The 23,773-nt window shown below is 37.7% G+C and overlaps 1 protein-coding gene across 4 annotated transcripts in view; it reads right to left on the bottom strand.

The window, feature by feature from the left end:
• Positions 1 to 23,773, bottom strand: part of LOC140850431 (AN1-type zinc finger protein 4-like) — a 77,413-nt gene that overhangs the window by 26,264 nt on the left and 27,376 nt on the right. For 2 of the 4 annotated variants that reach the window (XM_073241160.1, XM_073241159.1), the window contains exons 3-5: positions 18,530 to 18,605; positions 17,312 to 17,379; positions 13,880 to 14,066 (exon numbers count right to left, since the gene is read on the bottom strand). In XM_073241160.1, coding sequence (XP_073097261.1) covers positions 13,880 to 14,066; positions 17,312 to 17,379; positions 18,530 to 18,605 — 331 coding nt within the window. Of the gene's footprint in view, positions 1 to 13,879; positions 14,067 to 17,311; positions 17,380 to 18,529; positions 18,606 to 18,787; positions 18,934 to 20,217; positions 20,283 to 23,773 lie in introns of those variants that run through there. The other 2 variants (XM_073241161.1, XM_073241162.1) reach the window with 2 other exon arrangements.

The raw sequence follows: 23,773 nt of genomic DNA on the forward strand, positions 1-23,773 counted from the left end.
AATTGTGGAAAGCAGGGATCCATATCTGGCTGCTCTGGGACAAAAGAAAGGTGGGCAGGCTGAGAGACTTCCTAAGAGCAAGAGGGCTGCTAAAGGGGCAAGGATTGCACAGAGCTTACTGCTCAGGAGAAAGGTAGACAAAATTGTCCGGGTGCACTCTGCCCAGCAGGTTGGGAACTTTCTCGATCTTCAGGCACTCCAGCTCCCTGGCTAGCTACCCACTTTGAAAGACCCCCTCCATGATATACAGCCTACTGCGCCTTTCTCCCGGCCAGCCCCCATGGCTCACAAACAGGCAAACCCTACCCAAGCATTAGGCCAGCCAGAGGGTAGCCACATCTACAGTAACTACAAATGCAAAGCATAGAGGCTTATATCTGTGTGCTCGGCCCACTGATTCTGCAGTGGAGCAGGCATAGCAGCTGGGAACCAGGAAACAGCTCTTTCCTCCCTCCAGGCACGAATACTGCACCCCTGCGAACCCCGACATTGCTTCAGGGGCAGAGCAGCTCCAGAAAGAAGAGTTTCTGGGCACTAGAGGGTGCAATATACAAATATGAAATGCCAAAGAAACTTGGTTCAAAGTAAAATTATGCATACAACACCTGAGAAAGATTCAGATGAAATTGAATTCATGAATTTTCCGGAAAGGGAGTTCAAAGTAAAAATCATTAACATGCTCATGGAGGAACAGAATAATATTCAAGAACTCAGGAATGAATTCTGGTCAGAGATCCAATCGTTAAAGAGCACAATTGAGGGTATTAAAAACAGATTAGATACCGTGCAGGAGATGATAAATGAAATAGAAATTAGAGAAGAACAATATAAAGAAGCTGAGGTACACAGAGAAAAAAGGATCTCTAAGAATGAAAGAATATTAAGAGAACTGTGTGGTCATTTGAAATGAAACAATATTCACATTATAGGGGTACCAGAAGAAGAAGAGAGAGAAAAAGGGAAAGAAAGTGTCTTTGAGGAGGTAATTGTTGAAAACTTCCCCAACCTGGGGAAGGAGATAGTCTCTCAGGCAATGGAGGTATACAGATCTCCCAACTCTAGGGACCCAAGGAAGACAACACCAAGACATATAGTAATTAAAATGGCAAAGATCAAGGATAAGGACAGACTATTAAAAGAAGCCACAGAGAGAGGATCATGGAAAGAGGGTGGCATGAGTAGTTCAGTGGAAATCTCCTCCCAAAAACATATATATTTATGAAAATACAATAAATACAACTATTTCTAAAAGAGACACCAGTGGATGCAGTACAACAGTCAGGATACATCTATATCTGCGAGAACTCAACATCACACAAAGGGGGTAAGATACAAGCTGCAGCCAGGCAGGACGTGAATGCTCCCCCATCCCAGACCTGGTGGGAAGAAAGGAGTAGGAACGGGGAGGGAGTGAAAGCCCAGGACTGCTAAACAAGCATCTCTAGAAATCCGGACGCGGAGCACAGACACAAGGTGCATGGGGTGCTGGATATTAGAGAAACGGAAAAGCAAAACCTGTGGAGAGGTCTCTGCAACTGGCTCCCCTGAGACAAAAGAAAAGCAAGTGCTTTTTGCAAGTCTTAAAGACACAGGGACCCCACAGCTGGACGAAGTCGTCCCAGCACACTTAGCCAGCTGCTGGGAATCCTGGGGAACTTTAGGCATCCTAAACCCCTGGGCAAAAGAGAAGCTCTGAAGCCCCTCATGGCACTAAGCAGCCTGCCAGTCATTCCCCCAACTGGCACAGACCCCGACACACCGGCCCAGTAGTGGGAGAGTGGCAGTGTGCGCCGGGTGTGGTGGCGCTGCAGGGGACTGGGAATGGCCCGCATGCACCGGCGGTACCAGAGGGGACTGGGAGCAGCTCATGCAAGCCCGCCATGGTGGCGACTGAACAGCCCGGGAGAGGCCTATGCGTGCTGGCGGCAGTGACGCCAGAGGAGACCGGGAGAGGTCCGCGTGGGAGAGGCCTGCATGCACCGGCAGGAGTGCCAGAAGGAGCAGCTGCGCTCCCAGCAGCCGACTGGAATCCCAGCCCGATGCACAGCGGCCCAGGCCAGATTCAAAGGCCGCTGCTGGCACACAGCCGCCTGGCAGCGGTGCTGCTATTGTGGAGGAGCCCACCTGGGATGCCTGCAACTCCCTGCAGGGCTCCGCACTGCTCTGATGGAGACCCTGCCCACAGCAGCTTAGGGGATTAAACCGGTGGCTGCTCCAGGAGTGTGGGTAACTGACACAGGCAGCGGAGAAGGACAAGGCAACCAGCAAGCAGAAAACGACTTTCTTCTCCCAGCTGACACACCTGAAACATGCCTATAGCCACTGCAAGAACCAGGAAAAGGCAAAAAATTTAGTCCAGCCCAAAATAGTTCAGACAAGCCCCGAGAGAGGATCTGCACAGACGGATCTAACCAGTCTCCCTGAAAAAGAATTCAAAATAAAAAGCATAAACATGGTGACAGAGCCACAGAGAAATATACAAGAGCTAAGGGATGATGTCCAGAGGGAGATTACAGAAATGAAACAATCTCTGGAAGGATTTATAAGCAGAATGGATAAGATGCAAGAGGCCACTGATGGAATAGACACCAGAAAAACAGGAATGCATAGAAGCTGATGCAGAGAGAGATATAAGGATCTCCAGGAATGAAACAATATTAAGAGAACTGTGTGACCAATCCAAAAGGAAAAATATCTGCATTATAGGGGTACCAGAAGAAGAAAAGAGAGGAAAAGGGATAGAAAATGTCTTCAAAGAAATAGTTGCTGAGAACTTCCCCAAACTGGGGGAGGAAATAGTTGCTCAGACCACGGAAGCACACAGAACTCCCAACAGAAGGGATCGAAACAGGACAACACCAAGACACATAATAATTAAAATGGTGATGATCAAGGACAAGAACAGATTATTAAAGGCAGCCAGAGAGACAAAAAAGGTCACCTACAAAGGAAAACCCATCAGGCTATCATCAGACTTCTCAACAGAAAGCTTACAGGCCAGAAGAGAATGGCATGATACATTTAATGCAATGAAAGAGAAGGGCCTGGAACCAAGGATACTGTATCCAGCACGATTATCATTTAAATATGAAGGAGGGATTAAACAATTCCCAGACAAGCAAAAAGTTGAGGGAATTTGCCTCCCACAAACCACCTCTACAGGGTATCTCAGTGGGACTGCTCTAGATGGGAGCACTCCTAAAAAGAGCACAGAACAATAGAAACAACATATGAAGAATGGAGAAGGAGAAAAAAGAAGAGAAAGAAATAATCATCAGACTGTGTTTATAACAGTTCAATAAACAAGTTAAATCAGACAGTAAGGTAGTAAAGAAGCTAACCTTGAACCTTTGGTAACCATGAATCTAAAGCCTGCAATGGCAATAAGTATGTATCTTTTAATAATCACGCTAAATGTAAATGGACTGAATGCACCAATCAAAAGACACAGAGTAATAGAATGGATAAAAAAGCAAGACCCATCTATGTACTGCATACAAGAGACTCACCTCAAAGCCAAAGACATGCACAGATTAAAAGTCAAGGGCTGGAAAAAGATATTTCATGCAAACAACAGGGAGAAAAAAGTAGGAGCTGCAATACTACTATCAGACTAAATAGACTTCAAAACAAAGAAAGTAACAAGAGATAAAGAAGGACATTACATAATGATAAAGGGCTCAGTCCAACAAGAGGATATTACCATTATAAACATATATGTACCCAATACAGGAGCATCAATATATGTGAAACAAATACTAACAGAATTAAAGGAGGAAATAGAATGCAGTGCATTCATTTTGGGAGACTTTAACACACCACTCACTCCAAAGGACAGATGCACCAGACAGAAAATAAGTAAGGACACAGAGGCACTGAACAACACACTACAACAGATGGACCTACCAGACATCTATAGAACTCTACATCCAAAAGCAACAGGATACGCATTCTTCTCAAGTGCACATGGAACATTCTCCAGAATAGACCACATACTAGGCCACAAAAAAAGCCTCAGTAAATTCCAAAAGACTGAAATCCTACCAACCAACTTTTCAGACCACAAAGGTATAAAACTAGAAATAAATTGTACAAAGAAAGCAAAAAGGCTCACAAACATATGGAGGCTTAACAACATGCTCCTAAATAATCAATGGATCAAGGACCAAATTAAAATGGAGATCCAGCAATACATGGAAACAAATAACAACAACAACACAAAGCCCCTACTTCTGTGGAATGCAGCAAAAGCAGTCTTATGAGGAAAGTACATAGCAATCCAGGCATAGTTAAAGAAGGAAGAACCATCCCAAATGAATAGTCTAACATCACAATTATCAAAATAGGAAAAAGAAGAACAAATGAGGCCAAAGTTCAGCGGACAGATGGACATAATAAAGATCAGAGAAGAAATAAATAAAATTGAGAAGAAAAAAACAATAGAAAAAAATTAATGAAACCAAGAGTTGGTTCTTCAAGGAAATAAACAAAGTAGATAAGCCTCTAGCCAGACTTATTAAGAGAAAAAGAGAATCAACACACATCAACAGAATCAGAATCGAGAAAGGAAAAATCATGACAGGCCACACAGAAACACAAAGAATTATTAGAGAATACTATGAAAACCTATATGCTAACAAGCTGGAAAACCTAGGGGAAATGGACAACTTCCTAGAAAAATACAACCTTCCAAGACTGATCCAGAAAGAAACAGAAAATATAAACAGACTGATTACCAGCAACGAAACTGAAGCGGTAATCAAAAAACTATCCAAAAACAAAAACGCGGGCCAGATGGATTTACCTCAGAATTTTATCAGACATACGGAGAAGACATAATACCAATTCACATTAAACTTTTCCAAAAAATAGAAGAGGAAGGAATACTCCGAAACTCATTCTGTGAAGCCAACATCACCCTAATACCAAAACCAGGAAAAGACCCCACCAAAAAAGAAAACAATAGACCAGTATCCCTGATGAACTAGACGCAAAAATACTCAATAAAATATTAGCAAACCGAATTCAAAAATACATCAAGAGAATCATACACCATGACCAAGTGAGATTCATCCCAGGAATGCAAGGAAGGTACAACATTCGAAAATCAATCAACATCATCCACCACATCAACAAAAAAAGGACAAAAACCATATGACCATCTCCATAGATGCTGAAAAAGCATTCAACAAAATTCAACATCCATTCATGATAAAAAGTCTCAACAAAATGGGTATAGAGGGCAAGTACCTCAACATAATAAAGGCCATATATGATAAACCCACAGGTAACATCATACTGAAGAGCGAGAGGCTGAAAGCTTTTCCTCTGAGACCAGGAACAAGACAGGGATGCCCACTGTCCCCACTGTTATTCCACATAGTACTGGAGGTCCTAGCCATGGCAAATAGACAAAACTAAGAAATACAAGGAATTCAGATTGGTAAAGAAGAAGTCAAAGTGTCACTATTTGCAGATGACATGATATTGTACATAAAAAACCCTTAAGACTCCACTCCAAAACTACTAGAACTGATATCAGAATACAGAAAAGTTGCAGGATACAAAATTAACACACAGAAATCTGTGGCTTTCCTATACACTAACAATGAACTAATAGAAATAGAAATCAGGAAAACAATTCCATTCATAATAGCATCAAAAAGAATAAAATACCTAGGAATAAACCTAACCAAGGAAGTGAAAGACCTATACCCTGAACACTACAAGAAACTCTTAAGAGAAGTCCTCTTAAGGACACTAACAAATGGACCCTCATCCCATGCTCCTGGCTAGGAAGAATTAATATCGTCAAAATGGCCATCCTGCCCAAGGCAATATACAGACTTGATGCCATCCCTATCAAATTACCAATAGCATTCTTCAATGAACTGGAAGAAATAGTTCAAAAATTCATATGGAACCACCAAAGACCCTGAACAGCCAAAGCAATCCAGAGAAGGAAGAATAAAGTGGGGGGGATTTTGCTCCCCAACTTAAAGCTCTACTACAAAGCCATAGTAATCAAGACAATTTGGTATTGGCACAAGAACAGAGCCACAGACCAGTGGAATAAAGAGACTCCAAACATTAACCCAAACACATATGGCCAATTAATATACGATAAAGGAGCCATGGACATACAATGGGGAAATGACAGTCTCTTCAACAGACGGTACTGGCAAAACTGGACAGCTACATGTAAGAGAATGAAACTGGATCACTGTCTAGCCCCATACACAAAAGTAAATTTGAAATGGATCAAAGACCTGAATGTAAGTCATGAAACCATAAAACTCTTAGAGAAAAACATAGGCAAAAATCTGATTGACATAAACATGAGTGACTTCTTCAAGAACATTTCTCCCTGGGCCAGGGAAATAAAAGCAAAAATGAACAATTGGGACTATATCAAGCTAAAAAGCTTCTGTACAGCAAAGGACACCATCAATAGAACAAAAAGGTATCCTACAGTATGGGAGAATATATTCATAAATGACAGATCCGATAAAGGGTTGACATCCGAAATATATAAAGAGCTCACACACCTCAAAAAACAAAAAGCAAATAATCCAATTGTAAAATGAACAGAGGGGCTGAATAGACAGTTCTCCAAATACTAAATTCAGATGGCCAACAGACACATGAAAAGATGCTCCACATCACTTGTCATCAGAGAAATGCAAATTAAAACCACAATGAGATATCACCTCACACCAGGAAGGATCACCATCATCGAAAAGACAAACAACAACAAATGTGGGCAAGGTTGTGGAGAAAGGGGAACCCTCCTACACTGCTGGTGGGAATGTAAATTAGTTCAACCATTGTGGAAAGCAGTATGGAGGTTCCTCAAAATGCTCAAAATAAAGATACCACTTGACCCAGGAATTCCACTTCTAGGAATTTACCCAAAGAATGCAGCACTCTAGTTTGAAGAAGACAGATGCACCCCTATGTTTATCGCTGCACTATTTACAATAGCCAAGATATGGAAGCAACCTAAATGTCCATCAGTAGATGAATGGATAAAGAAGATGTGGTACATATACACAATGGAATATTATTCAGCCATAAGAAGAAAGCAAATTGTACCATTCGCAACAACATGGATGGAGCTAGAGGGTATTATGCTCAGTGAAATAAGCGAGGTGGAGAAAGACAAGTATCAAATGATTTCACTCATATGGGGAGTATAAGAACAAAGAAAAACTGAAGGAACAAAACAGCAGCAGAATCACAGAACCCTAGAATGGACTAACAGTTACCAAAGGGAAAGGGACTGGGGAGGATGGATGGAAGGGAGGGATAACGGCGGGGAAATAGAAAGGGGCATTACGAATAGCTTGTATAGTGTGTGGGGGGGCAGAGGGAGGGCTGTGCAACACAGAGAAGACAAGTAGTGATTTTACAGCGTCTTACTACGTTGATGAACAGTGACTGTGAAGGTGTATGTGGGGGGGGACTTGGTGAAGGGGGCAACCTAGTAAACATAATGTTCTTAATGTAATTGTAGATTAATGATACAAAAAAACACTTAAGAAGGTAGATTTCATTTACATGTTTTTTCCACAATAAAAAATTAGTCATTAATAATGAAGAAAAAAAGCAGCCACAGAGAGAAATAAGATCACATACAAACGGAAGTCCATAAGGCTAACATCAGACTTCTCAGCAGAAACCTTACAGGCCAGAGGCGGTGGCATGAAGTACTTAATGCAATGAAGCAGAAGGGCCTCGAACCAAGAATACTTTATCTGGCAAGATTATCATTTAAATTTGAAGGAGGGATTAAACAACTTCCAGATAAGAAAAAGCTGAGGGAATTTACCTCCCACAAACCATCTCTACAGTCTATTTTGGAGGGACTGCTATAGATGGAAGTGTTCCGAAGGTATAATAGCTGTCACCAGAGGTAATAAAACCACAGTAAAGAAAGTAGAACAGTTAATTTCTAAGCAAATGTGAAATTAAATCAACGACCCCCAAAGGCAATCAAGGGATAGATAAAGAGTACAGAATATGATACCTAATATATAAAGAACAGAGGAGGAAGAAAAAGGAACAGAAGAAAAGAACCTTTAGATTGTGTTTGTAACAGCATATTAAGGGAGTTAAGTTAGACTCTTAGATAGTAAGGAAGTTAACTTTGAACTTTTGGTAACCACGAATCTAAAGCCTGCAATGGCAATAAGCACATGCCTATCGATAATCACCCTAAATGTAAATGGACTGAATGCACCAATCAAAAGACATGGAGTCACTGAATGGATTAAAAAACAAGACATATCTATATGCTGCCTACAAGAGACTCACTTTAAACCCAAAGACATACACAGACTAAAACTGAAGGGATGGAAAAGATATTTCATGCAACTAAGAGGAAGAAAAGAGCAGGTGTTGCAGTACTTGCAGCAGACAAAATTGCCTTCAAAACAAAGGAAGTCACAGGAGACAAAGAAGGACATTACATAATGATTAAGGAGTCAATCCAACAATAAGATATCAGCATTATAAATATCTATGCACCCAACACAGGAGCACCGACATATGGGTCCTAAAAGGGAATATATGATGCAGTGCATTCATTCTAGGAGACTTCAACACTCCACTCACTCCGAAGGACAGATCAACCAGACAGAAAATAAGTAAGGAGACAGAGGCACTGAAGAACACAATAGAACAGATGGACCTAACAGACATCTATAGAACTCTACACCCAAAAGCTGCAGAATACACATTCTTCTTAAGTACACATGGAACATTTTTAACAGATCACATACTAGGCCAGAAAAGAGCCTTAGTAAATTTAAAAGAGTGAAATTATACCAACCATTTCTCAGACCACAAAGGTATGAAACTAGATGCAAAGAAAAAGAAAAATTACACAAACACCTGGAGACTTCACAACATGCTTCTAAATAACCAATGGATCAGTGACCAAATAAAAACAGAGATCAAGCAATATATGGAGACAAATGACGACAATAATTCAACAATGCAAAATCTGTGGGACACAGCGAAGACTGTGCTGATAGGAAAGTATATTGCAATACAGGCCTACCTCAGGAAAGAAGACCAATCCTACATAAGCAGTGTAAACTCACAATTAACAAAACAAGAAAAAGAATAACAAATGAGGCCCAAAGTCAGTAGAAGGAGGGACATGATAAAGATTAGATCATAAGTAAATCAAATCGAGAAGAATAAAACAATAGAAAGAATCAACGAATGCAAGAGCTGGTTCCTCGAGAAAAAAACAAAATAGATAAACCCCTAGTGAGACTTATCAAGAAAAAAAGAGAGTCCATACACATAAACAGAATCAGAAATGAGAAAGGAAAAATCACTATGGACACCACAGAAATACAAACAATTCTTAGAGAATACTATGAGAAACTATATACCAACAAACTCGATAACCTAGAGGAAATGGACAACTTTCTAGAAAAATACAAACTTCCAATCTAGAAAAATACAACCCTACAAGGCTGACCCAGGAGGAAACAGAAAATCTGAATACACCAATTACCAGCAACAAAATTGAATTTGTAATAAAAAAACTACCTAAGAACAAGATCCCTGAACCAGATGGCTTCACCGCTGAATTTTATCGAACATTTAGTGAAGATGTAATACCCGTCCTCCTTAAAGTTTTCCAAAGAGTGGAGGAAGGGGGAATACTTCCAAACTCATTCTATGAGGCCAGCATCACTCTAATACCAAAATCAGGGAAAGACCCCACCAAAAAAGAAAATTACAGACTAATATCCCTGATGAACATAAATGCAAAAATACTCAACAAAATATTAGCAAACCGAATTAAAAAATACATCCAGCTGATCATACACCATGATCGAGTGGGATTCATCTCAATGTTGCAAGGATGGTACAGCATTCGAAAATCCATCAGCATCATCCACCACATCAACAAAAAGAACAGAACCATATGATCATCTCCATATATACTGAAAAAGCATTCGACAAAATTCAACATCCATTCATGATGAAAACTCTCAACAAAATGGGTATAGAGGGCAAGTACCTCAACATAATAGAGGCCATATGACAAAACCACAGCTGACATTATACTTAACAGCAAGAAGCTGAAAGCTTTTCCTTTAAGATTGGAAATAAGACAGGGATGCCCACTCTCCCCACCTCTATTCAACATAGTACTGGAGGTCCTAGCCATGGCAATAAGACAACACAAAGAAATAAAAGGCATCCAGATTGGTAGGGGAGAAGTTAAACTGTTCCTATTTGTAGATGACATGATATTGTACCTAAAAATCCCTAAAAAATCCACTCCAAAACTCCTAGATCTAATATCTAAATTCAGCAATGTTGCGGGATACAAAATTAATACACAGAAATCTGCTGCATTCCTATACACTAATGATGAACTAGCAGAGAGAGAAATCAGTAAAACAATTCCATTCACAGTTGCATCAAAAAGAATAAAATACCTTGGAATAAACCTAATCAAGGAACTGAAAAACCTATACTCTGAAAACTACAAGACACTTATGAGAGAAATTAAAGACACCAACAAATGGAAACACATCCCATGCTCATTTACAGGAAGAATTAATATTTTCAAAATGGCTATTCTGCCTAAAGCAATCAAAGATTAAATGCAATTCCTATTAAAATACCAACAGCATTCTTCAATGAACTAGAGTAAATCGTTCTAAAATTCACATGGAACCACAAAAGACCCTGAATAGCCAAAGCAATCCTGAGAAAGAAGAATAAAGCAGGGGGGATCTTGCTTCCCAACTTCAAGCTCTATTACAAAGCCACAGTTATCAAGACAATTTGGTACTGGCACAAGAACAGATCCATAGAACAATTGAACAGACTAGAGAGCCCTGATATAAACCCAACCATATATGGTCAATTAATATACGATAAAGGAGCCATGGACATACAAAGGGAAAATGACAGCCTCTTCAACAACTGTTGTTGGCAATACTGGACAGCTACATGCAAGAGAATGATAATGGATTATTGTCTAACCTCCCACACAAAAGTAAACTTGAAATGGATCAAAGACCTGAATGTAAGTCATGAAACCATAAAACTCTTAGAAGGTAACATAGGCAAAACTCTCCTGAATATAAGCATGAGCAACTTCTTCCTGAACACATCTCCTCGAGCAAGTGAAACAAAAGCAAAAATGAACACATGGGACTACATGAAACTAAAAAGTTTCTGCACGACAAAGGACATCACCAACAGAACAAAAAGGCATCCTACAGTATAGGAGAATATATTTGTCAATGACATTTCCGACAAGTTGTTAACATCCAAAATATATAAAGAACTTACATGCCTCAACACCCAAAAAGCAAATAACCCAATTAAAAACTGGGCAGAGGATATGAGGAGACAATTCTCCAAAGAAGAAATTCAGATGGCCAACAGAGACATGAAAAGATGCTCCACATCACTAATCATCAAGGGAATGCAAATTAAAACCACAATGAGATATCACCTCATACCAGTAAAGATGGCCTGCATAGAAAAGACTAAGAACAACAAATGCTGGCGAGGATGTGGAGAAAGGGGAAACCTCCTACACTGCTGGTGGGAATGTAAGCTAGTTCTACCAATGTAAGCTAGTTCTACTTAATTACAATTAAGTAAAATGTAATTCCCCCCAAAAAGAAGTCCATTCTTCTCATTAGAAGACCTGACTCGAACACACACACACACAAAGTACTCTAGTCCTATATTTTGAATTTTGTCAGTAAAAAATTTGTGGAAATTTTTCTCTTTTGCTATGTAAGTACCTACATAGTATCCTTGATTTTATCTCTTGACTTGAAAAACCTAAAATAGTCACTATCTGGCCCTTTACAGAGACAGTTTGCTGCCCCCTGTTGTAGAGTAGAAAGCTTCTCCTAGAATAGGCAAGATAAATATCTTTCAAGGTATGACCAGAAAAAGTTTTCTACTCCCTTTCTCATCCACTCTATCCCTTGTCCAGTTCAGATAGGTGAATAGAAAGGAAGAGAAAAATAAAAAAATTATTTTGAGAAGAATAGTAACAATTTTAAAAGAAATCCACAGCAACATTTGGGATATGTCTTAAATACAAATTGAGGCTGACTGGAGAAAAACTGGAGTAAAAGGAGGAAATGATATTTCAGGCAAACGGACAAAGATGTGCAAAAACATGGTATAATAAGGTATCTAAAAAATGATGATGATGACAGGTTGTAAAGGGTATTACAGGCTAAGCTGAGGAGCTTAGATTTTCTCCTTTAGGTAAGGAGAGCCAAAACAGGATGTTCTAAGAAAACCGAAACAGTAAGTTAGCACACAGCCTACGTAAGAGACACAGGATTAAGGCCGTAACCCTCAGTGCTTCTTCTTCTCTACTTCTGGCCCATTACGTTTATGCCATGGTTGTTTGTAGTGCTAACCAGACCCTGACATGTTAGAGTCAACAGTTAGCACCAATTTGTCACAGTCTGCTCTCTGTGGCCACGAAGAATCAGTCAAATCTTTCTTCCACATAACACTCTGGGTTGCGCAGAATCCTGATGAAATCTTTGTGATTTGTGATCCCTGGTGCTCACACTCTGGAGACTCTCCTATCCCTGAGTGTGGGCATGACTTAGGACTTGCTTCTGGCCAACAGAACATGGCAAGAGCAATGGGATTTTCAGATATAATTTAGGCCCCAAATCAGTTGATTCTGAGTTACTCAAAAGGGAGCTGAGGGCACCCTCTAGCCAAAAGCAGCAAAAACGCAGTAACATAACAGCCAGGAAATGAATTATGCCAGCAGTGTGAATGAGCTTGAAAGTACGTTCTCTTCCGCAGTCAAGCCTCCAGATAACAGCTCACCTTTGCCAACAGCTTGACTGCAGCTCTGTGGGACTCTGAGCAGAGCACCCAGATAAACTGCCTAGACTACTGACCCACAAAAACTGTTCCCCAGACTACAGGTTATTTTTTCTATGAAAGGTTTGGCTACTAGGTTTTTATATTGTGGGATTTAATTTATACCTGTAATACCTTTTTCTCCTGTGCCCGCTTGGCAAACACCTACTCCTCTTTTAAGGTCACTTCTACTCAGAACTTGACTTTTAACTGTCTGTCTTTCAGGCAAAATGAAGGCCCTCTCATCCGGTTTTCCAGAGATGCTGACAACTTGTTATACCAACTGCCAACATTGTATCATGGATATTATTTGTAGCAAATTACATGCTCCATGAAAGGAGGGACAATCACCTTTGTAACCCAGTGCCTAGTGTAGAGACTGGCTATAAAAGTTCAGTAAATGTTTAGTGACTTAAAGTGAAAGGTGATTAAGAATCAGAGGAAGACAGAATGCATGAACCCCTTGGTTACCTTGTCCAATTCCCTATTGCCCAGCTAGGTACCTTTAGGTTGTTTCCTTCTGATTTTATAAGTAATAACTCCTTCCCAATTTATAGAGTAGGAAAACAAGACTACGGAAGTAGAGACATCCACCTTTAAGCAGCACAGTTAAATTTTGAAAAAGGTAGCAACTTTAGGTTCAACCCTTTCTACTTCAAGTCTACATGATTAAACACTGTTAAAACAAGACTCTGTAATCTAGCAGGCACCCTAGCGTTTCATCAAGTGACAGAAATAAATCTTTTGTATAAAAAAACCCTACTCTGTAAATAACTTTCAGTTTTAAAATAGTAAATATCAACCATATTGAAGGACAATTTCAGAATTACATACCTGGGGCAGAGAGGGTAGGGGACAATGCATGAAATTTAGTCAGTCTTGGGAATATAATAAGACTATTTTGATGACACAAGGTAAACATAAAGGTATCATACGATGTTCTCTTTTTCTACGTGAGACATGCAAATGAAAACCTATTTACCTTAAAGTTTCAGATGATGGTGTTAAAGTGCCATCTCCCCTATCTACTACACGAAAGAAATTCAATTGATCTCCTTCTCGGTATACCAAAAATGTAACTTGTTTGTTGCAGGAGGTCTTCTCCCAGACTTCACCTCGACTGGAATCCATGCACTCAGCCATCTCCCTCAGTGGATCTTCCATAGGAACTAAAAATGGAAAAGCTGATAAACAAACATTCAATTTATATCAAGCTTTATGCCTCTTGGTACAGTGACAGGAGATAATGTGCTGAATTTGAATAACAATGCTGTGCATACAATATACACACGATACTCTTCAAAGAAGTTTCTGGTCTTTTTACAGTTAAGACAGCATTCCTTATGTGAAAGAAATGAAATGCATTATCATGCCTTTAGGTACAAAGACAGTGCTTAACCAAACACATGAGGTTTACACCTTCTTCCTGTATTTTCCAATATTGTTTCCAACAATTAATAATTAAAAAGCAATATAAATCTCACTTATTACTTTAGATTAAAAACACACACACATAATTGAGAGACATAATGTTAGAAATTCAAAGCAAACAAATCCCTTTTTCTTTCTGGTTTTATATAAAGAATGATTCTTCTTAAAACTGTTTTTTAACCTGAAGTTAAGGTAATTAAAAGTACACAATAAGAACACAAGGGGGCCAGTGAATGTACTGAAACCGCAGTGTGTGCAGTGCGTGATGGTCAGCATGTTTGTTTCTTAGGACCTCAGCTGTCCCGGTGTGAATCCATGGGCTTAGGCACAGCATAAGGACCAGGGTAAAGCCACCACTACTGACAGGCTCCAGCGGCCTAGAGTTGTCCTCTTGTTTGAATGATAGTGCAGCCATGATTACAACTTGCTCTCATCTACAGCAGCCACAGATTCTGCTCCTGCGGTGCAAAGGGCCTCAAGAGACTGGTAGTTCTTAGGGTGAATATTCTAAAAGACCCTGAACCCCAGACTTGGGAGTCTTAAGTAATGGTTACAGGAAAAAAAGTTCACTCCCAAAGACATTATCATGTCAAGCTGCAGAAACATTTGCTCTTTCCTAAAAGAGGTAATAATTTCTCAAACTCCCTTTCATTCAAGTAGCTTATTTATTAACAAAATCACAGCAGTAAGAAATACTAAATTCTGAAATTAACAAGGTGAAAAATTAAAGATGCTCCCATACTTTACATTCACTACCAAACCACAAAACCTCTGGAAATATAACAAGATTTAGGTGATTTTATAAAAATATTTGGAAGTTTGATCAACTCTTTCATAGGCACAAAATGTGTGAATATGTGAAGACATTTTTAAAACAAGTTCTTGCCATTTCTAAGTTAATGTTACACTTTCCACAGTATATTAAGAAAAAATAAAAACTATGCTACAGCTATCATAGAGCCACATGAAAGTCTTCCTTAAATCAACATAGTGTGCCTTTCTTAGGGAGGCATTAGGATGGAATATGTGTATGAATGAACATATATTTTCATAACAGAAAAATCATTTAGAGTTTATCAATTATAAAACATTGTATTTATATAGTTTAGTCTAAAATTAATTTTAGAAAGGAAGTATTTTCTATGCTTTTTTGACAATGGTTAGTTAAAAAAAAATTTTAAAGCTAAATATTATGGGAGCTCATATGGTAAGGGTTCTTTTAAAACAATTTTCAAGTAAGACTAAACAGCTAAAAAATATGGTTTCTTAAATACCATATGGTTAAGTTCTAGATCTGGGTACAGTTTTTCTTTTACACAAAGTTTTCAATGATGTAAGATAGACAAGAGCAAGCTTTTAATTAAAAAAAAGTTGATTTGATAAAGGCAACATTAAATATTTAATGTAAAATGTCAAAAAATAGATGTTTTCTAAATGCTGATTTTTCAGTTCACAAGGCACAGAAAGTTGGAGGGAAAAAAAGTATTATAAAGCTTCAACTATGTAAGTAGTGATACCTTTTATTTTCACTTTTTAAAAAAGCTTTTAAAAAGTGTATATGTATATATGTGCACGTGTGTGTGCGTGTGTATGTATTTTAAGTTAGAATCTGTAGCACTTACACTCCTCCTCATGAACATAAAATAATTTCAGTCCTAGTAAGAAAAGTGAGTGTTCTGATTATAATCATTCTGGCTTAAAGGTAATACTACACACAAATAGCCAACTTTCAGAAATATAATACAATGGAATTCACATGTCATGAAACACTGTATAATTCTATCTTATCATTGCTCAGTAACACTTTAGTGTTCTTGTACTGCCCTCAGAATTGGTATTATAAATATCACTTTATGCCACATAGGAATCTTTGTAAGTCCAATTAATAGAAAGTCCCTGATGTTAGGAGTGCTAGTTAATCAGCTCTAACATTATTAACTTTGTTTTTTCTAACTATCCAAGACAGTTCAACAGCCAAAGCAACACATGTCACAAAATCCTCCCAAATTAGCTAGGAGAAAGATGGTAATAACTCTTTTCTCTAACCAAAATTAGAAAGGATAGAGATAAAATCTGACTTGTGGAAGAAGTAAGTTAGCACTGGAATCAATATTAACCACCAGTTTTTTGGTTAGTGCAGGATCTGACAAATAGGAAGGCCCTCCCCAAAATGAGGCCCACAGAGCAGTCTAAGGATTCGTCTACTTGTTGAGGACTCATGTGACATATCTTAACCAGGGACCAGTATTGACACCCCAGCTCTTCCCATGCTAGAACTTTCTTGTTAATTAAGTCTCTGCTCACATCATCCTCTCAGAGAGCCCTTCCACAATCATCCTTCTACTACCCTACTTCCACGGACACTAACATGCTTTCCTATTTCTCCACAGCATTTATTACTGCTTAAAATGATGTCATTCTTTACACGTTTATTGTGGGCACTGTCATGAAGCAGGGATGTTTTCTCCCACAGAACATTGCACTGAACCTCTAGAAGATGTTCAAATGTATTCACTGAGTGGATGAATGGATTCACAAAGACTGTCCACCACTTTCTGAAAAAGGATTCCAAAGGGCCATGATAATATCCATGAAACCCAAATGCATCACAAACCAGGCTAACAAGCATCTTTGGAATTTCCTACAACAATCATTACTGAAGACTCAGTGGATAAAAAAAGCAACAAGACTGGTATGAACCTAAACGCAATGATAATATGATATTTACACTATGCCATCTCATTTCCCTTCACTGTACAGGTGAGGTTTATTTTTAAATCTCTCTGGGTTGAAACAGGAATCAGGAGATTTCTAGAATATGTGTTCCCCTGTGCATTTAGGCTTTAAATTACAATGCCTAGAGAAATAAGTGTGGTTCTTCTAAGAGAACCTGATGAAAACCCAAGGCTATAAAAACACCAACTGTCTTGAAGATTATTATTGTCAAATTAAATCAGTATACATCATTTTAACATACACCTACCTCTTCTAGTATTTATAGGTCCACCATGCATAGCCAATACCAGCTTCAGGGTACAACCTTCTGAAATGCTGTGGATAGTTAACACAGAAATAAACCACAATCATCAAAATGCATTCAGCGTCAAATGTACACATAATTACGTGCTGAGTTATCAGGCATACAGCCTACCCTCTAAAGCATGTTTTTAAAAGACATGTGAACGTGGAGAAGACACATAATAACTCTATAGCATCTTACTACACTGACAGACAGTGACTGCAGTGGGGTGGGGGTGAGGACTTGATAATATGGGTGACTGTTGAAACCACAAGGTTGTTCATGTGAAACCTTCATAAGACTGTATATCTATCAATGATACTCTAATTAAATAAAAAAAGACATGTGCATAAATATAAAATGTTAACTTTTTCTTGTATAAATAATGAAAAAGTGAAAAAGTTCTAGTAAGCCTTAAATATGACATGAAATCTCAGAATAGAAGTACTGGAAAGGTCCTCTGTGACCATCTGGTTTAGCCTTTTCATTTCACCTGTAAGGAAAAAGAGATCCCAAGAAGAAAAGAAGCTTGTCCAAGACCCAAAGTAGTAGAAATAGCAGATCTATTTAATAAGGTAGAAAATAGAAAAACAGCAAATCTCCAGGTTCTGTTGTTCTCCCAACTATTCCACACCATCACTGACCCCCTTGTTCTTAAGAAAAAAGTGAAGAATTATTATTTGAGAGAAGGGAGAATGACAGACAAAGGTCAGATAGCATCCCTGCAGTCACTGGTGTCACAGTGTCACTTAGTAACATAGTGGGCTTAATGAGGATGGGAGGCTTGGTGAAGAGTGATACTCTCTTACCCGATACTCTTGTGGAAATGGAAAGAAAAGGAATATAGCCAGGTGGGAATGGGTCAATATTCAAAGAAAGGAGCAAAGAAGGCCAGACCAGAAGAGGACTCTAAAAAGGATCTAAAAGGAATCTAAAAAGGACCTAAAAAGGCAGGGGCCAAATAGCATGGCATGAAAATGAAAAGGTAAAACAAAGGGGGCAAGGATCAGGTAGTATGGGTACTGGGCCCACACATCTTAAAGTTCAGGAATTACACTGACATCTAGGGATCAGAACTATTCAGAAGAAGATACATGATCCAGGGACTCAGAATAAAAACACTGGTATACAGAGTTGTAATACTGAAAGTCTATAAAATAGCTAATACGCAGTTACACTCACTTGTAATAATTCAAGCAATATTCATCTTCAAGTTCCATGTTATTCCAAATTAAATGCTGCTGACAGGTGGGAATACCTTAGGGGAAGGTTATAAAAAATGGTTAAAAATTCAATAGAATCTTCAAAAGAATATGATACAAAGCTACTTTATTAAAGAAATAATACACACTTTTAAACTAAATGCTTGGTGCTTAGCTAAAATTTGTAGAATCATGGATAAAAGGCTTGGTAAAAGTATATGTAGTTCAATCCACTCACTTTAGAAAAGAACAATGTTTCAGTAACTCTTGGCCTTGAAAGAAAGCATGACATTAGGGATCCTTCTAAAAGACAAGATATCAAGAAATCAGCCCTGAAGAGCTTGGGATTTAAGGCCTATAAGACATTTTAAATGCTGTAAAGTACAGTCTTTATTTGTTATATTCAGTGTTAAAAGCATATTGACTGTGTGTGTGCGTGTGTGCGGGGGGTGGGGTGGGGGTTTGAAATGGGTTAAAAGGTACAAACTCCCTGCTATTAACTACATAAGTCACAGGGATGTAATGTACAGCATGGGGACTGCAGTTAATAACACTGTGTTGTATGTCAGTGGTCTATATATACTAAGCTAGCAGACCTTAAAAGTTTTCATAACAAGAAAAAAAATTGTTTAATTATGTATGGTAATGGATGTTAACTAGACTTATTGTGATTATTTTGTAATACAGTATACACAAATATTGAATAATGTTGCACACCTGAAATTAATACATCAATTATACCTAAATAAAAAAATACGGAACATTTAATTTAGTTTACTGTCCTTAGGGATTTGTATTCTAAAAATCTGTTCTCAGAGTAACATGCCCATGTGGAATAATGATTCCTTATATGTGAGTTTATTTAATTATTAAGATGGCATCTTTCATATCTCTTCCAAATAGAAATTGCAATAATTTCAAAAAAGGGCAGAAAATATAATTTCCAATAAAAAGCATTATTAGAAAATTCCTTCCACCTTAGAGTTTGTGATTATAGTTCATTACTATATGCTTTTCTGCAGAGCCTGTTTCTTTACATTTTATGTAATATTAAGGGACTATTAAGGTAGATTCCATACTCCAGCAAAATTAATCTATTTTCTTGCAAATAGCACATTTGAATGCTCAAAGAAAATTTGGATTATATTAGCCAAGCAAGTGGGCATTATTTACTCAATAGAACATTTAATCGATATTGATATTGATGAAAACACTTTTCAATATCTCACATACTGTCTTCTCAAATTAATTTTGCTTATGATACTATAAAATAAATTGACCAGAACAACAACAGGAAGTGCTGTATGTACTGACATTTATCACTATAAGCCAGGCACAGTTATAAGTGCTTCATACATATTATCATTACTTAATTACAACAATCTTTTGAAGTGAAAATCAATATTATGTTCATTTCACAGGTGATACAACTTAAGTCCTGAGAGATTAAGAGACACAAAGAAAGTGTATAGATTAGAGATGCAAGGCCCATGCAGGCTCACTCCAGAAACTGCACTCTTAACCTTCATGCTGATCAGTCTCTAGAAAAATCAGCCTACATAAAGTAAAAGTATCTTTCTGGAAGCTATTTACTGCTTGTTGATAGACCTCAGTGTTTACTACATGTTCACCAAATGTTCCAAAAGATCACCATGGAATACAGCTCACCAGGGCTCAGAGGGTGGGTACACATTTATCTCCCCAATGGAACAGTTTGCTTCTTTTGCTTCCAGCTAAAAAAGAATGCCAGTAAGCAAAGGCTTTTAAGCTAGAAAATATTAAAAATATTTCACATTAAAAATATTTTAGTATTTAGAAACATTTTCGATGTGCCCAGGTCATCTTTTCAATCAAAGTTGTGGGATTTCAGCATAAGTAGATAAAGGAATTCTGGCAACATTACATAAATTTAATAATGGAAACTTTGTAACTGGATCGAAGACACAGTAACAACACTGCTTAGACACAACTCCTGTTACCACTTTTAATGGACTTAGCCATCATTCACCAGGCTAAAAATAATAAAAATAATAGAAGGTTGGTAGTCAAGCCAGGGTGGCAAGAGAATCCAAGACAACTGTGGTCCTGACAGGTACTTAACTTACTGAATGACTAAGACAAGGTCATTAACCTCAGTGAGCCTTAGCATTCTCTCTTGCACATTAAAATGGCCAGGGTTCTTTTTGCCACAAACACTTGTAGAATCCCAAATGTATAAAGCAAACCAACTTTGTTTTAAGATAGCATTGCCAGATTTAGCAAATAAAAATTTGGAAACCTTACTTAAAGGTGGCCCTTTGCTTTAAACCTCAACTCTTATTTATTGTACAACTAAATCCAGAAAAATTAATTCCTATAAAACAGACATGTTTTTCCAAAGAAACCCAGATTATATACATACACATTTTCTATTGTTATAAAACTTTTTACTATTTTATTTATCATAAAAGTAAGTCACTTGTGAAAAACTGACAACATAGAAATATACAGAAGAAATGTAATCCTAAACCAGTAGAATCTATTAACATTTTGAGGATATTGAGAAAAATATTTCAATGAAATGGGAACACATTTTGTGAGCTGTTTTATAAACTGCTTTTCTTACTTAAAATATTATATATGTATTTTCATATAAATAGATAAAAGCATACATTGTGTTTAGTAATTGCATGGTCCTTCAGTATGTGCTTTTGTCATACGTTACTTACCCAGCTCCCTACTAAGACATATTTTCACCTATCCAATTTTTCATTATTATAAACAAAGCTGTGGTAAGTGATAAAGTGTGAGTGTATTTGTGAATATGTATATGTATATTAATCTGCTTGGGTTGTCATAAAAAAGTGCCATAGACTGGGTGGTTCGAACAACAGAAATTTATTTCTCATAGTTCTGGAGGCTGGGAAGTCTAAGATCAAGGTTCCAGCAAAATAGGTTTCATTTTGAGCCCCCTTCTCTTGGCTTGTAGGCAGCTGACATTTTCCTGTGTGCTCACATGCCTTCTTTGCAAATGTGCACAGAGAGAGAGGGGGAGCTCTCTTAGCGTCTCTGCTCATAAGGGTACTAGTTCCATAGGGGGATGGGAGCTCATTTAATCCTAATAATAAATCAAAAGTATTTGTTTAGCCCTTTTTAGAATTTTCATGAAGATAAATGTCTTTGAGAACATGTTTACATATGCATTTAGAAAAGAAACCAGAAACAATAGAACTTATAGATAATTAAAGGGGGACCGTAGCTCTGATCTTCCAATATTTCCTCTCCAAACAATACAGAACAAGAAGGGAAATGACTCTACATAGAAACCATGGCTTCAGCTCTCAAAACTTGAAGACAGACAATGTCCAAACTTCAAAACAACTGGGAATAAAAAGGAGGAGTCACCCAATCCCAGTGCAGGGCATTCATGTTCCTGCCCTTGCAGGGCTGACTAAGGAAAATTTCAGAGAAGACAGAGAAGAAAGCTAGTAATGTTAAATAAACTTGATATAAAACCACCACGAGGAAGAAGCCATTCTAAGTTTGAAAAGTCTACAAAAAGGACTTGGGTAGATCAGAGTACTGAGTACAATGAAGGGACTTTAAAGCAAAGCAATATGAAGGAGCTTCTACGGGACGCAAGAGACAAAGAAGACTGTCCTTTAGTAATTCAGTGATCAAGAGGAAAAGGAGCAAGCGGTGAAATCTTAAGAGTCCTGCAAGACCAAAGAGTACCACAAAACTGGAGGACTCACAACTTACCCCCACCCATCACTGTGAAACAAACATAAAACATCTACTAAGATATCTGGACATTGTTATACAGAAAGCACTGGTAAACAGAATCTATGAAACATCCAATACCACAAAAATCAAAAGGGAAAAATTAAATACATAGAGTTAACAATAAAAACTAGAAAACAAAATTCCACACCTATCAACTGAGGTAAATCTGTGCAGAAAAATAACGACAAAGTAGAAGAAAACTGTAAGGTCATACCCCAAACAGAATTAATATATTCAAGCATTTGAGGACATGAAAATATATTCTGAATCAGAATTCAAAAATCAAAAGACAGAAAATGCTCCCCCCACCAAAAAACAAGGAGAAATGAAAAAGAGAGCAGACTGACCTCAGAAAAGAAATGGAGGAAAAAGGCAAAACTACATAAAAAATGATGAATAAATTATAAGATACCAAGAGGTAATAGATTCAAATACATATTTATTATGGGACAAGGCAGGAAATCAATCAAGAGAATGAAAATAGACAGAAGTAATAAGGGTCAGAGAGAAAGTAATAGAAATGTAAGACAGGTGAAGCAGGAATAATAATCATATTATTAAGGTCCCTGAAAAACAAAATAGTGGAATAGAATTAATATTTAGAACTATAATCCTGGGAATCTTCCAGAAGTAGAAAAAGATATGAATCTACACATTGAAAGGACCCACTAGGTACTTGAGAAAATTAACCCAGAACTATTAAGCCCAGGACATAGTCTAGTAATAAAATAATTTTATTACAGTGATAAATGTAAAATCCTCAACAGTTACTCATATACACATGTAGAAAAATCAAGTAACTCATAAGGCAGAAGAATTAGATTACACTCAAAAACAACAACAACAAAGAAAAAACAAATGGGATTTTTAAAATGAGCTGAAATGTCCCCAAAGAAAACATACAGCAAGCCAATAAGCCAATAAAAAAAATGCTCAACATCACAAATCCTGAGTGAAATGCAAATCAAAACCACAATAAAAGATCACACCCAACATGTCCACTATCAAAAAAACTAAGAAAATAACAAATGTTGAGAGCCTGTAGAGAAAATGTAAAACTTGTGCACTTTTGGTGGGAATGTAATATCCTGCAGCCATAGTGGAAAATGGTATGGAGGCTCCTCAAAACATTAAAAATAGAATTACAATATGATCCAGCAATTCCACTTCTGGGTATATATTCAGGATTTGGAAGAGATATTCATATACAGATGCTCACTGCACCATTATTCATAATAGCCAAGAGATGGAAGCAACCTAAATATTTGCTGATAGAAGAATGGATAAAGAAAATGTGATATAAATGTATAATGGAATATTATTTAGCCTTTAAAAACAATATCCTGTCACATGCTACAACATGGATGAAACTTAAAGACACTATGCTAAGTGAAATAAGACAATCCCCAAGAAAAAAATATTGCATGATGAGTACAGTATCTAAAGTAGTCAAACTCTA

The sequence above is a fragment of the Manis javanica genome, chromosome 7 (genome assembly GCF_040802235.1).
Source record: "Manis javanica isolate MJ-LG chromosome 7, MJ_LKY, whole genome shotgun sequence".
In the NCBI taxonomy this organism is placed as follows: Eukaryota; Metazoa; Chordata; class Mammalia; order Pholidota; family Manidae; genus Manis; species Manis javanica.